Below are 15799 nucleotides of genomic sequence, written 5' to 3'. Positions count from 1 at the left end.
GTTCACAACCATCGAAGAAAACAATTAAATTTGTTCCTGATCAAAAAAAAGCAATTGGTCAAGTTCCTGGTAGAAATTATTCTTCTGATGAAGAGAAAAATTGGTTCCCAATCTTGAATACAACCGTTCCTGTCACGAAGAAAATATTATCCTGAGTTTGACCTCCAAAGTTTTCATAAAAACAAATTGGCTAAGTTAGGTAATTTTTTTTATAATTTATTGTTTTGTTGATTCAAATTTCAAAAAACTCTTCTTACTTTCAATACGAAAAATTCTTGATAAGTTTACTATAAAATTTTGAGGTTGGGATTACAATTTCCCTAATTAATTTAATATTTCACATCATTTTGTTTATACAGTGTGTCCGTAAAGTAACGGATATAGGCGATAAAATCGTTATAAACGGGTCTAAAGATTTAAATTTTTTTACATAAGAAAACTTTCGAGAAAAATTACTTTAAAGTTTAACTATTCAAATTTGCACAACATGATAGAAATAGCAATAGCCATGAGTAATTATGGTAACCAATCATTTTAAACACCTCTTTAATACAACATATCCTGATCGTCAACTCATTAGCCAAAGTATGGCGAGTCTAGCTGTGAGCAAATAAAAATCATCCCTTGAAGCATTTCTCGAAGTCTGGCCTACCAAATGTTTTAGGGGAGGTTAAATAAAACGTGGTTTTAGGTGGGCAAGATTACTTCTTATTGTAAAAGGGGTATTAATTAATAAGTTTATTGCTACCAAATCAGCAATACATTCCACAAACAATTAAATTTTAACCATACTGCAATTACATATATCACATTACAATACAATACATTTTATTTCCTATCCTACCCCTCCCCATCTCCTCCCCGCATCTCCCTACGCTGCCTAGTCGCCACCACCTCCCTCATCCATTCTCTTCCCTCTGCCCCCTCCCCCAGCACCTGCTTCCAGCCGATCACCTCCTCTCTTAGCTCGTCACACTCCCTCAGTAGGTGCTCCAACGACTCCCACTCCCCCCCACATAGCCTACAACCCCTCTCATCATCTCTCATCCAATACCTATTCGCTCTCTCCTCATTGCCGCATCTGAATCTTGCCACCATCCTCTTCCCCTCCTCATCCCCCTCCACCGACAGGTACTTCGGCAATCCCTCCGTTATTATTTCCTCGTACTTAGGGTTGTACCTGCTCTCCCTTATCTGCCCCCTTCTCTCTTGCCTCTGTACATCTCTGTCCCTGCTCTCCAGCTCTTTCCACATCTCAATCCCTTCCCTCCTTCTATCATCTATCGCTTTCACTGAGTACCCCACCCTTCTGAAATATTCCTCCCTCCCTCGTTGCCCGTAACCCCCTTTCCCTGCCTTAATCTCTTTCCAGCACTCCCCCAAAATTTTACATTGAGACCTCCCTTCAACCCTCTCCTCAAAACGTACCGCCCTTTTACCCGCCTCCACTCTTAACTTATCAACCTTCACCTCTTCTCTGACTATGTACTCCGGCGTCTCTTTTGCCAACCCCAAAACCCATCTCCAGTACCTAGCCTGTACGCCTTCCAACAGCCCTTGCTCTTTCCACCCCCAAATCTCCGCCCCGTACATCATAACACTTTTAATCAAGCACTCGAATATCATCTTCCTTTTTAACATATCCCTTCCAAATAATCTCTCTCCCCACCCCCAGACCTGCCCCATCACCTTATTCGCCTTCTTTGCCATTGCCCTCACATGCGCGCCTTCCTTGTTGTCCTCTCTAAATCTGTACCCCAAATATGTGTACTCCCTCACCTCCTCTATCTCCTTCCCTTCCCACCTCCAGTCTTCGCTCTTCCTTCTACCCCCTTTACAGAACTTCATAACCTTTGTCTTTCCTACATTCACCTCCAGAGCCTTCCCCCTAAAATAACTCTCCAAACTCCGCATCATCGCCTTCATCTCCTTCGCCTCTCTCGCCACTACCACCAAATCGTCCGCGTAAGCCAGTGAATGCACCTTCCTCCTCCCTACAACCACACCTCCCATCTGCCCACCGGTCAATCTGTCTTCCATGTCTGCGGTATACAAGGCAAACAGAGCGGAACTAAGTGGACAACCCTGCCTCAAACCCCTCGTTGTCCAGAACCTATCCGTTAACTCGTCCCCCACCTTTACCCTAGCTATCGTCTCTGCGTATATCTCCCTCACCCTGTTTATTGTCCCACCAGTAATCCCTCTCCTCCTCATCTCCTCCCATAACTTCCCTCTATTCACCTTATCAAACGCTGCCTTTAGATCTATGAATAGGGCGTAAAGCTTCCCTCCCTTCCCTTCCAGTTTTTTATCCACCAAGTGCTTCAATGTACACGTTATCTATCGCGCCCCTTCCCTTTCTAAATCCTGCCTGTCTGTCCGTCCGGTAAGATCCCTTTCTCTTCCATCTCTTCCTCCAACCTCTGCAGCAGCACCTTCGCATATATCTTGTACGCCGAGTCCATTAAGCTAATTCCCCTATAATTTTCCACTACTCCCTTCACTCCCTTCTTGTACAAGGGGCTTATTATCGCCGTCCTCCATCCAATCGGAAACCCTTCCCCTTCCCAAACTTTGTTCAGCGCTTCCAACAACTTTCCCCTCACTTCTCCCGTTGCCTCCAGCCATGCCTCATTCTGGACACCGTCCCCCCCTGGAGCCTTCCCCCTCTTTAGTCCCCCCAACGCCGCCTCCATTTGTTCCCCGGCCATCTCATCTCCTCTCCGTCCCCCTGTATCTACCTCCTCTACCCGCCTCTCCTCTTCCCCCTCCAGCAGACCCTTGAAGTAATCTCTCCACTCCGTCATTTGTATTTCACTGGTAATTTCCTCTTGTACTTTCCTTATTTTGTTTATATATTTCCAAACTTCACCCTCTTGTCTCACCCTTCTAATCTCTTCCGCCTCCCTCTCCCTCAATTCTTTCTTTTTCCTTTTGCATATCTCTTTATATCCCCTCAATGCTTCCCTATATTCTTCCACCCCCACCAACCCTCTCCGCCACTGTCTCAACTTCCTTCTCGCCTCTCTCTTCGCCCCCATGCACTCACCATCCCACCATTCGTTCCTGCCTAGCTTTGCACTGCCCCCTCGAACGTACTCTTTCTTCAATATCGCTTCCCCCACCACCCGCACCAGCTCGTCCACCCCCCTAGCCATCTCCACTCTCCGTCGCCACCCCTCTAACTTTTCCCTAAAGTGTTCTATCCCTCTTTCCGACCAGTCAGCCCTTATACTTTTTCTTTCCCGATTCAAACTCCCTCTCCCCCACGCGCCCCTTAGTACCAATTCCAGCGGTTGGTGATCCGATTCTACTGATTCTCCCACCCTGAAACTTTCCACCCTATCCCACATGTAAAAGGGGTATTAATATCATTCCTATCAAGTAAACCTCATTCAAGAGCATTTAGTCGTAGTTTTTGCAACAACAATTTTACAACGACTTTGTCAAAAGCATAATTGTTACCGACTAGGGAACATTTACATTGAGCGTACAAGCAAATAGGCAAAATTGTTAATATTGGGCTACCCAAAATTCATATTGGACAAGAAAGTCACACTCAATATCCGCAAAAGATCAATGTGTGGAGCGAAATAGTACGAGATACTGTCCTGGGTCATTACTTTTTTGCAAAAACCTTAACTGGAAAGAGATTTTTAGATTTTTTCAAAACGATATCATTCCTTTCATAAACAGCCAGATTTTCCGATAATGTTTACTCATCCCAATTCCAACAACTTCAACAAGCTATACTAAATCACTTTTTGACACTCAGGAAATTGTTTAAAATGATTGGTTACCATAGTTACTCATGGCTGCTGCTATTTTTATCATGTTAAGTAAATTTGTATAGTTAAACTTTAAAGTAATTGTATAATCAGTAAATTCTGTTAATTTTATCGACAACATTTCAATTTAATTGCAGCTTAAGTTGTGTACGTGTTTGTCTTGACAGAACCTGCTTTTGACCCTGAGATAATTCGACAATTCTATTTAAATATTTTTAATTTAATAAAAAGACTAATTAAAATTATTAAAATTAGTAATGTTATTTTTATTAAAATAATTCTTTTCGAAAGAAGAGGGGCTATTTTCGGACCACTATCCAAAAACATCATAATATTTATATTATGGGCAGTATAATACACTATGGGTAGAGAGCTATATATTGTGGCGACTAGATACTGCTTGCAAAAGTCTACCTACCGTTTGTAGAGGAGTAGACACTGCTACCAGAAGACTAGATACTATTGGCAGAGGGCTATACATATATTGTTGGCGATTAAATGCTAGCATTCTAGATATTGTTTTCAAACGACTTAGCACTAGCTACTGCAGTTTCAGCAAATTAGGTTTTGTTATGCTCTAGTTTTTAATTCGGAGGAGTGTTTTCAAATTGAGACGCCTAGAAACATTCGGGTTTAGCTAGCCGTACATCTCTCTAGACTCTCTTCAATTTCTTTTCGTACACAAAAAGCAAGACGAATAAAATTTTATCATAACGGCAATAAATTTTTTGCTGGGGTAATTGTTCCGGTCTGATGAGCGAATTAACCGCTATTTTAAGTAGAAGTGTTACCTTACCTAGTGGAGTTAGAAGCATCTATATGGTAGAAGGAAAAAAGTAAGTTAAACAAATTAATTCTATTATATAATTTTTAATAATTAGGTTTCTATAATTGAAGAACTTGAAGATGGTAAAGATTATGTATGTGGTGGAAAAAACGAACAATTCAAAAAGTTAGAACATGGTAAAATTTGGTAAATTTTCACTGTTGGACAAACATTCAAGGAAGACAAAATTTCCACACTCTAAATAAAATCTTACTGTTAACATTTATATGATAAATAACTATTCTATAGGTAAAAAGGTAAAATAAAACCGGCTTATTATCTTAAAAATTTCTACATTTTATTTTTTCCTTTTATGTTATTTATACTAATTTTTAAGTTTGGTTCCAAGAATGGTTCCTTTGACTACGATTTGCCATGATATTTATTAAATGCTTGCCAGATCTCTCTTACCAATATGAACAATTCTTTTGAATAGAACAAGTGTCCTTTTGATAACGTATGTGTCCATGAAAATTCCTCCTTGTTAATATTTATTTCTTGATTTAGGTCCAATTTATATTTGCCTCTGTATTTGAAGGCTATATATCCTGCAATATATTTTAAATCTTCAGTACATAACTCATCTTCTTGATTTTCTAATTCTACGACTGACATAATACTAGCCACAATATCTTCATCTGGTTCGTCAACTTGGGTTTGATTTTATTCTGCAACATTCAAATTGCCCATGAAGTCAGTCAAACATTCTTGAGAATTTTCTAAACTAATTAATGCCTCATCTCTATTTGGACATCCCTTCCCATTATGTACCATATTATTCGATGTTGGTACTCTAGCAGGAAGAAAGATTGTATGAGATGAATATTGTATAAGTTTTGGGCTTGCATCGAAAACATCTAACGCACTTAGATACCACTCTGCAGATTACACTTTTGGACGATAGAATCCAATATTGTTGAAGAATCAGAATAAAAAAACAATTTATACGATTTTTCATTTTACTCCTCCGAATTAAAAAATAGAGTATAGTAATTTTATTTCAGGCTAATTAGGTGTTACAATAGAGTTCAGTTAAATCAACCAATAAAATCTTGAATTGAAGTTCACAAAATTATAAAATTTTAAAATCGAACTTGTTTTAAATCTTCCAAACCAGGTTTTAAACCTCTTCTTCCGTATCCAAACGCAGCCGCAATCACTTGCAACGCTGAATTGATCGTTTTTTGGACATCTTCTTCATCTCCTAAAGTTGGATTTACCTCCACCAAATCCATCGCACCCAATCTACCAGTTTTATGGATTGTCGATGCTATATAAATTCCTTCTCTTAATAATAACCCACCATCAACTAAAAAAAAAAATAATAAGGTTATATTTTTTGTATAAATATTGATTAAATTATTAATTAACCTGGTGTTCCGGTACTCGGAGCATCCGATGGATCAAGAGCATCAATATCAAAACTTAAATGTATCGATTTAGTGCCATCGGGATCGATTTTTCTTAAAGATTCGTTAATAACGGAATCAATACCGTATTTTTGAACATCATATATATCATAACAAACAATCCCCATTTTTTGGATGAGAAATTCTTCGTAAGGATCGATCGATCTAAGTCCGATGTAAGCTATATTTTTTAGTGGTAACAAAGAGTGGTGCCAATCCATAAAAGGTAAATTACTCCAATAAGGGATTAAATCTTGCGCAAGGAGAGCCACTGGCATTCCATGGATATTCCCCGAATCCGATGTTTTATTCGTATTGATATCAGCGTGAGCATCCACCCATATTAACGCGGTGTTTTCACCTCCTTTTGCTTTACAATGACCACTAACAGATCCTAATCCTATAAAATAATGTTTAAATCGTTAATTAATTAACACACATTTTTTTAGTATTAATTTATGATTAACCTATTGAGTGATCTCCGCCTAAAGTCAAACAAATCCTTCCATCATTAATAACTTTTTGGACAATCTCCGAGAGATTTTTATTATACCCAACGACTCGTTCATAATTGAGCATATTTTCAGGTAATTTTTTGCTCGAACTTTTAATGTTCCCATCAAAACCAATCGCGCCATAATCTTTAACGCTCACATTACAATCTTCTTTTAATTTTTGAATCAATCCGGCTTCTCGTAAAACTTGAGGCGCTTTGGACACTCCACGTTTCTTTTGGCCCTCTTCAACCGGCGCGTCTACAATTCCAACGTAAGTAGATTCGCGAATTTTATCAGAAAAGAAACGAATTCTTTTCGGATACGATTTTTTAAGACACAATAAACACTCTTTTAAGAGAACCATGTTGATGAATTAATACAAAACGAATACTGAGTTAATACTAAGTTTTAAATATCTTTTGGTGTTATGGGACAGGTCGTTAGGTCAAAGTGTTTAAAATGTTATCTATTTTCGATTAAAATGTGATAAGTTTTAAGAAAATAATTTTTGTTTTTTCAAGGTTATTATTTAAATATTAAGTGATAATCATAAATTATCACATCATAAATTTGACATAACCTCAATTAGAGGTAGAACACTTAAATTAATGATCTAAAAGTCTATTTTCATATAATGAACACACAAAAAGCGTTATTGATTTAATTATAATACCAGAAACTTTAATTTCATTTGTAAGCTTGGTTGGAAAGAGCACATGGCTTTGCAACGGGACTTCTCCACCCCGACGTACTTGATGAGGATTCTGGGAAGCTTTCTTGGATGAAGATTTTTGGTCAAAAACTCTGGAACATGTTCTATGATGGTGTAATAAGAAGACAATGATCTTATCGCCATCATCACGACTAGAGAGTTGCCCGAGTTGCAAATAAAAATCAATGAAGTGATGATGCAAATATTCTCCTGGACAACTGATCGTGGACAAAAAGCGTTATCGACTTAATTATAATACCAGAAACTTTAATTTTATTTGTAAGCTTGGTTGGAAAGAGCACATGGCTTTGCAACGGGACTTCTCCACCCTGACTTGATGAGGATTCTGGGAAGCTTTCTTGGATGAAGATTTTTGGTCAAAAACTCTGGAACATGTTCTATGATGGTGTAATAAGAAGACAATGATCTTATCGCTATCATCACGACTAGAGAGTTGCCCGAGTTGCAAATAAAAATCAATGAAGTGATAATGCAAATATTCTCCTGGACAACTGATCGTGGACAAAAAGCGTTATCGACTTAATTATAATACTAGAAACTTTAATTTCATTTGTAAGCTTGGTTGGAAAGAGCACATGGCTTTGCAACGGGACTTCTCCACCCCGACTTGATGAGGATTCTGGCAAGCTTTCTTGGATGAAGATTTTTGGTCAAAAGCTCTGGAACATGTTCTATGATGGTGTAATAAGAAGACAATGCTCTTATCGCCATCATCACGACTAGAGAGTTGCCCGAGTTGCAAATAAAAATCAATGAAGTGATGATGCAAATATTCTCCTGGACAACTGATCGTGGACAAAAAGCGTTATCGACTTAATTATAATACCAGAAACTTTAATTTCATTTGTAAGCTTGGTTGGAAAGAGCACAAAAGGTTTGTCCAACGGGACTTCTCCACCCCGACTTGATGAGAATTCTGGCAAGCTTTCTTGGATGAAGATTTTTGGTCAAAAGCTCTGGAACATGTTCTATGATGGTGTAATAAGAAGACAATGCTCTTATCGCCATCATCACGACTAGAGAGTTGCCCGAGTTGCAAATAAAAATTAATGAAGTGATGATGCAAATATTCTCCTGGACAACTGATCGTGGACAAAAAGCGTTATCGACTTAATTATAATACCAGAAACTTTAATTTCATTTGTAAGCTTGGTTGGAAAGAGCACATGGCTTTGCAACGGGACTTCTCCACCCCGACTTGATGAGGATTCTGGGAAGCTTTCTTGGATGAAGATTTTTGGTCAAAAACTCTGGAATATGTTCTATGATGGTGTAATAAGAAGACAATGATCTTATCGCCATCATCACGACTAGAGAGTTGCCCGAGTTGCAAATAAAAATCAATGAAGTGATGATGCAAATATTCTCCTAGACAACTGATCGTGGACAAAAAGCGTTATCGACTTAATTATAATACCAGAAACTTTAATTTCATTTGTAAGCTTGGTTGGAAAGAGCACATGGCTTTGCAACGGGACTTCTCCACCCCGACTTGATGAGGATTCTGGGAAGCTTTCTTGAATGAAGATTTTTGATCAAAAACTCTGGAACATGTTCTATGATGGTGTAATAAGAAGACAATGATTTTATCGCCATCATCACGGCTAGAGAGTTGCCCGAGTTGTAAATAAAAATCAATAAAGTGATGATGCAAATATTCTCCTGGACAACTGATCGTGGTCTCGTGCTGGCAGCGGTAAAAGACCGAGGTTCTCCTCATCTGCGGAGTAGAGTCCAAACATGAAGAAGAAGAAGACATGGAATTCGAAAATTTGATATGACGAGAGAGACAAAATCAGCAAATGACGACTCTGCAAACCACTACAAGGAAGAATTCGACAAAATTACCAAAGACAACGAACTGATAGCTGATTAAGTGTATAATTGATGAAAGAGGCCTACTTTGGCGTTATTTACCATCTTCAACTTTAGCTGGAGGAGAAGAAAAGTCGGCTAAGGGCTTTAAAAAAAAACAAAGATAAGTTGACAGTTTTACTACTTCCGTAATTGGCAAATCTAAAAAACCAAAGACTTTTAAGAATATTAAAACTTTGCCTGTTTATTACAGTGTCCAACAAAATGCCAGATGATTATTTAAAGACTAGTTTTTACACCACTTTGTCATACCCGTCAAGGATTAATTTAAAAAAACTTAAATTGCCAAATGACAGCAAAGCCCAAATTCTTTTAGATAACTCCATAGCTTATTCACCAATAACTGAGTTGGTTTTTGGCAACATATTTGCAACATTTTTGACTTTGAACAGAAATATAATGCCCACTCTCTTGGTCTCGAGTAAAGTAAACTTTACAACGCTGATTTGTCGAAACTGGTAGGATATCTCAAATCAGTGAAGAAGAGACCTTAGATACAATAAATAAAGTATTAGGTGTAATCAGGAAATTGCAGAATGGGTTGAGATTGATAAGAACGAACCATCTGGGGAAGAACTAACGGATAAAGCTATTTTACAAAGCGTTCTGATCTTTAACCAGTAAATGTTGAAGAGCAAGACTCGGGTGATGATTTAAAGCAAAGGTAAAGTATATTGAAAATCTTGCGCATTTAGTAATTTTTCGGACTCTTCAGCTTTCGTCTTTAAATATGGAAACTTTTTGACACACTTAAATTGCACTTAGCAAAGAATCAAATAGAAGTCCGAGACTTCGGGGATTTATTTATTTATTCCGTAGCTGATGAATTGTTTTGTATGGGTGATTTTAATGTGAATGCTGTGATTATAGACGATTGCTTGATGTAATTGGCACATTTAACTTAAAACAGTTAATTAATGAACCTACCAAAATTACCGCAGATTCCCGGACTTTGATTGATTATATTATTGAATATGAGGATGCAAACATTGTTCAAACAGAAGTTATGGAGAGAAATGTTTCGGATCATTGCATGGTTCACTGTACATATGATTCAAAAACAGAAATAAGGGAACCAATATGACACAATATGTTTATGTCTGATTTGATGGCGATTCCTTGGTTTACTATGTACGATATTATAATAGATATATAATAGATTTTCATGCTCCGTTGGGAAACATCATTCTCCCGCAAAAACGTAAGGCACCTTGGTTTACTGATAACATAAAATTACTGATCAAATTAAGAAATGATGCCTTGAAGAGATACAAGTGTATGTGCAGAGAGAGTGGCGGTAACTATTACAGATCCTTGAGAAATTTCACAACCACTGCAATTAGATCAGAAAAACAAGCATACTTTTCTCAGGAGTTATCTAATAGAACAAATGCTGAGAAATGGAAATTTCTCCAAAGCAATCTCATTTTCAACCTGATAATAACATTATAGTTGGATACAATTCATGTGTTAAATCCACAGTGCAAGTAATATTAAATTTCAATGAAATAAGTGATAGTGATATTCATGAGGTGATTTGCAGCCTGAGGTCGGGTTCTTGTGGAGTGGATGGTATTCATTTAAAATTGATAAACCTTTGCTGCCCTTTTATAATTCCAGAAATTAGGCACATAGTTAATGCATGCATAACTGAGGCTAAGGTCCCTGAGTGTTGGAAGCAATCGGTTGTAATTCCAATCCCAAAGGTAACCCATCCTGATCGCTTGTCGAAATTGAGACCGATTAATATATTACCAATACTATCAAAAATTTTTGAAAAAATAATAGCATCTTAGCTGCAAAAACATGTTGTCGAGTCTGATATCTTTCCTAAATACACTGTTGGAAATAATTCACGATCACACCCTATATAATCTGAACGCGTGAAGATAAATCCATAATATTTGCGGAGCGCAAAGGTTTACTGTAGACGAGTTTATTCAGTGAGTTACGAGTTGTTCCGTCGCGGCATTGTTGACTGAGCCGCCCTTCCAAGTGGAACATTCCGTCGCTATGGAGACCGAAGTGGATGGAAAATACCGGTCGTTTTTAGTGTGGTGTGAGGGACCATATTGTTATCGCACTCTGTGCGCAATGGATGAGCGACTTAAGCGAGTTTGAGCGAGGAATGTTTGTGGGTATGCACATTGAGGGTGTATCGTTCTGTGACTGCGCGCGCGTCGTGCGATACAGTGGATTCCAGTAAAGCCCGAGCACCGCAGCATACGTCACGAGTGGGTCGACGCTAGGCATTAGTGGGTCGTCTACTCGAGCGGTGTGTGCAAGAACGCCCTATCCACCGACAACCGAGCATTATAGTATGGGGTGCGATTACATATGGTGGACGTACATGTCTGCTGCGTGTATAGCAGACCATGACGTGTCAACGATACGTAGATGAGGTGCTACGGTCCGTTGTGCTTCCCTACGTTCGACGGCGCCCAGGTCTGCTATACATGCACGATAACGTCCGACCGCAGTTTTATCGGACATCGGGCGTGTTGTACAGACCTTTGTGGAAGAGCACCGTATACGAATGCTGCCATGGCCAGCTCGTTTTCCGGATCTGAATCCGATCGAACACGTTTGGGTCATGACTGGTCTAAGACTTCAACTTTATCCGGCTACCCCCGCTAACGTTGAGGAGCTATGAAGGCGAGTTGAGGTGGCATGGTTGGCCATCCCTATCATTACAATACAGCGACTTATAGACTCCATGCCACGTCATGTATCTCACGGGGGATGCTCTCGCTATTGATGTTTCTCCTTCCAGCAGAGTTGTGCCGCTCTCCATGTGAGAGTAAGTTACACTACTTTAGTACTACTTCCATACCAAATTTTATTACACTAGACCCACGCGTTCAGATTATACAGGGTGTGCTCGTGAATTATTTCCAACAGTGTATCAATCTGGGGTCAGAACGGGTTATAGTTGTGACAGTGCTTTAGCGTGTATTTAAGACGATATTTTGTCTGCTTGTGACAATGGTTATTTGACGGTGTTAATTACACTGGATTATAGTAAAGCATTCGACACTGTTAATCATGAAATTTTATTGGCTGTTCTGCATTATATAGGAGATTTGAGTGATAAATCAATAAGATTAATGAATAGTTATTTGCAGGCTAATGTTAAGTTAAATCAGAATACCTCAGAATTCATAAATATAAGCACAGGAGTAACGCAAGGTGCAATACTTGGACCTATTTTGTTCTCTATCTATACATCTAAACTGCATGAGAGTATGAAAACTTGTAAATATCATCAATATGCTGATGACACTGTAGTGTGTTACTCTTTTTCTATTGATTAGGGAGTCGGCTCAACTGATCAACCTTGATCTTGCAAGTTTATCAAAGTACTCTGAGCTCTAATAATCCCTCTAAATGCTCAATGATTGTATTTGGTAGTATGGCTAAGGGCATTGTGAATATTGAGCGAGATCTAGGTATTGAAATAAATGAGGCACGAATACCTCGTGTGGAACAAGTTAAGGTTTTGGGTCTGATTGATGAATTTTGGCTGTCATGTTAACAAATTATTAAAAAAATCATATTCAAAGCTAAAATTACTTTATCTTAATCGTCATCTATTAACTACAGACGCTAAATTAATGTTATGTGACTCGCTTATATCATCAGTATTTAGTCCCTATTGATATTGTAATAGCAAAGCTTATACAGGTGATTCAAAAAACCGCTGACAGACTTCTAGGGCAGGTAATACATCAAAAATTAAGATGAAAAGTCTTAATATACATGGGGTCGCAAATGCCTCCTTAACGAGATATAGCAGGTCAAAGTTTCTTTAAAATTAAACATTATCTGCAATAAAAAGCCCTTTTTTAAAAATATTTTCAACTCCACTGCTAATTTTGTCAAATGGGCAGTATTTTCGTGCAAAGTGATCAATTATCTATCAATTGGTCTCTTACAAAACTTTGATTAAAGCAACAGTTTTTGATTGAATTAACAAATTTTCTACAAACGTTTAAATAGTTTTAATAAACTATTCATCTTAATTTTTCACGTATTATCTACTCTAGAAGTCTGTCAGCGGTTTTTTGAATCAACCTGTATATACATATAAAATGATTATTATTATTATAATAATAATAATAATAATGTTTATTAATCGGATAAGACATAATATATGTACAATAGAAAAAATTATAAAAAGGCAGTTCCGATTAAAGAGGGTCATGTCAGGTCGACCAAGTGACCAAGGCCCCTTTGTCGCACTGTTTTTCAATGACCCTCAGCAAAATAATAAGACAAAAATTGAAAAAGAAAATTTAAATGAAATCAAGCCGATTATAAGCGCAAAAAAAATTAACAAACTTAAAATACACAATAAGAAGCATACTTACATATAACAAGCATACATATATAAATCTCAATCTCTGTTAGCCCTCAATCCTCCCTCCAGCTATGAAACTATTTCAAAATAAACAAAGAAGAAGAGTGCTCAGTCAACTTGCCGCTCACTTAAATAAGCCCTAACCCTTGCCTTAAAGGAAATCAGAGAAAGACTCTTGAAGGAATCAGGTAGCCAATTGTATAAGTTAGGCATACAATACGTAAAGCTGTGTTTGAAAATTTCTAAGCGGTGGTGAGGTATCGTTAGCGTATGTTTATGCCTAATATTAATATTATGGATATCTGTGCGAAATCTAATTTTATCATAAACGTAAGGCGGATTTTTGTGTAAGATAATTTTGTGGTAGAGACATAAGCAGTGAAGAGTCCTTCGCCGTGTCATGCTCAACCAACCAGCCCATGCCAGCGTATGTGATATGCGCTCCCTTCTACGGATACCATATATAAAACGCAGACAAGAGTTTTGTAACTTTTGAATTTTAGCACTGTGAACGCTGTCAAGGCAGGAGTGATATATTACGTCACCGTAATTGAAGATGGACAACACCAAGGCATCATACAGATGCGTTCTAAGGTTCTGGTTCAAAATGTATCTGTTGTTGTAAAGCAACCTTAATGTAGAGTAAGCTCGCCGTAGAACATGCCCATCAAAGCGAAGGCGCTCATCGAAACATATACCCAAATTTTTTACATTTTCTCCAAAGCTAAGACGACTTCCACCCATCACCAATTGCAAGTTAGTTTTTACAAACTCGGATGAAGCTCTATCCCCAAAAACCATAACCGATGACTTACTAGAATTAATCCGTAGACAAAGCTTGCCAGGAAGTTCTTCGACCTTAACTAAATCATGATTAATTTTGCTTTCAGCGTCTTCCATATCACACAGTTTAAAGGAGTAGAGCAGTTGAGTATCATCAGCATAAAAGTATGGCATACAGTGATCCAAAACATTGGCGAACCCAATTGTAGATATCAGATATAACAGAGGACCCAAAATAGAGCCCTGTGGGACACCCGATATAACATCTGCGGTATTGGATGTACCACCATTAAGTTTAACCAACTGCTTTCGTCCAGACAAATAATTTTGTACTAAATGAATCGAACCTAAAGATAAACCTATATAATGGAGCGCAGCCACTAAAGTATCATGATGTGTTCTATCAAAAGCCTTAGAAAAATCCAAAAGTGTTAAGATAGTAACCCGTTTGTCGTCAATTGCTTTGAAGATTTCATCCGTCACACCCAGAAATCCCGGACGAAAGCCAGACTGGCAACTGGGCAACACATTATAATCACCAAGATGACAGCGAAGTCTGACCGCCATGACCCTCTCATAAACCTTGGATAATATAGGCAATATACTAATTGGCCTTAAGTCCCCCAATTCATGAGAATTTTGGGTTTTGGAATTGGAGTTACCAGGGCAATATTCCAAATATCAGGGAACACAGGACATTCAATGGAATAGTTAATTATATGGCACAAGAAGGGCAAAATTGTAGGACAACACATTAAAAGCATTTTAACACTTATGCCATCCATACCAACAGAGTTTGATTTGATACCACATAGAATATTGAAAATTTCAGTTTCATTTGTAAGAGAAAATGTTAGTTTTTCTGTAACTTGTGGAAGTATGTTATTCCAATAAAAGTTAATCAACTCAGCACTTCCCGTTGAATTAGTTTGAGTGCTGAGAAGGAAATTATTAATAGTATCAGCATCAAAACCAGTATCAGTCTTATTTTTGACAACACCCAATTTCCTAAAACTCATCCAAAGATCACGAGATGATCGCTCCTGAAACAATGTGTTTAAAAACGCCCGTTTTTCTCTCAGAATGGCCGAGTTAGTGTAATAACGTAGTTGTTTATAATACTGGAAGTGATTGGGACACCTGCTCTGGCGGAATCTACTATAAGCCTGATCACGAAATCTCATAAGGAGCTTGATGTTATCAGTCACCCAAGGGCAATAATTTTTACGGATGGAAACAGTACGCAAGGGCGCATGACGATCAAAAAGATTATGAATTGAATCAACAAAAAAGGCCACCTTATCATTAATGTCCTGAAATTGGAAGAAATCCGCAGAAAACATGTCAGAATTAAGGTAAATTATTATTATTTCCCGAAATTTTACACACTTGCACAGTAGGTAGCAAACAACAAATAAATTCTAAGTTGAAAACATTCGAACGTTATAACCGATATACGTTAAGCCACGTACGTTATATGAGATAGACTTTTACTATAAGCAAGTGAAAAAAAAACTTCCTCTACTGT

The 15799-nt window shown here is 37.9% G+C and overlaps 3 protein-coding genes across 3 annotated transcripts; all 3 read right to left on the bottom strand.

Annotated features, from left to right (window-relative positions):
* Positions 1–840: 840 nt before the first annotated feature.
* Positions 841–2214, bottom strand: LOC139431503 (uncharacterized). Its single transcript, XM_071199382.1, has one exon. It carries the CDS (start codon positions 2212–2214, stop codon positions 841–843), a length of 1374 nt encoding a protein of 457 aa, XP_071055483.1.
* A 146-nt stretch (positions 2215–2360) lies between these two features.
* Positions 2361–3158, bottom strand: LOC139431502 (uncharacterized). Its single transcript, XM_071199381.1, has one exon. It carries the CDS (start codon positions 3156–3158, stop codon positions 2361–2363), a length of 798 nt encoding a protein of 265 aa, XP_071055482.1.
* A 2436-nt stretch (positions 3159–5594) lies between these two features.
* On the bottom strand, positions 5595–6884 carry LOC111418407 (arginase-1-like). Its single transcript, XM_023050949.2, has 3 exons — positions 6491–6884; positions 5986–6423; positions 5595–5923 (listed from the first exon to the last, which is right to left on the bottom strand). The coding sequence occupies exons 1-3, from the start codon at positions 6882–6884 to the stop codon at positions 5697–5699; spliced, it is 1059 nt and encodes a 352-aa protein (XP_022906717.2). The 3' UTR covers positions 5595–5696.
* Positions 6885–15799: the final 8915 nt, after the last annotated feature.

This window comes from Onthophagus taurus, chromosome 10 (genome assembly GCF_036711975.1).
Source record: "Onthophagus taurus isolate NC chromosome 10, IU_Otau_3.0, whole genome shotgun sequence".
Taxonomy (NCBI): Eukaryota; Metazoa; Arthropoda; class Insecta; order Coleoptera; family Scarabaeidae; genus Onthophagus; species Onthophagus taurus.
The sequence above is the reverse complement of the archived record's forward strand: the minus strand, read 5'-3'. Positions and strand labels throughout refer to the sequence as shown.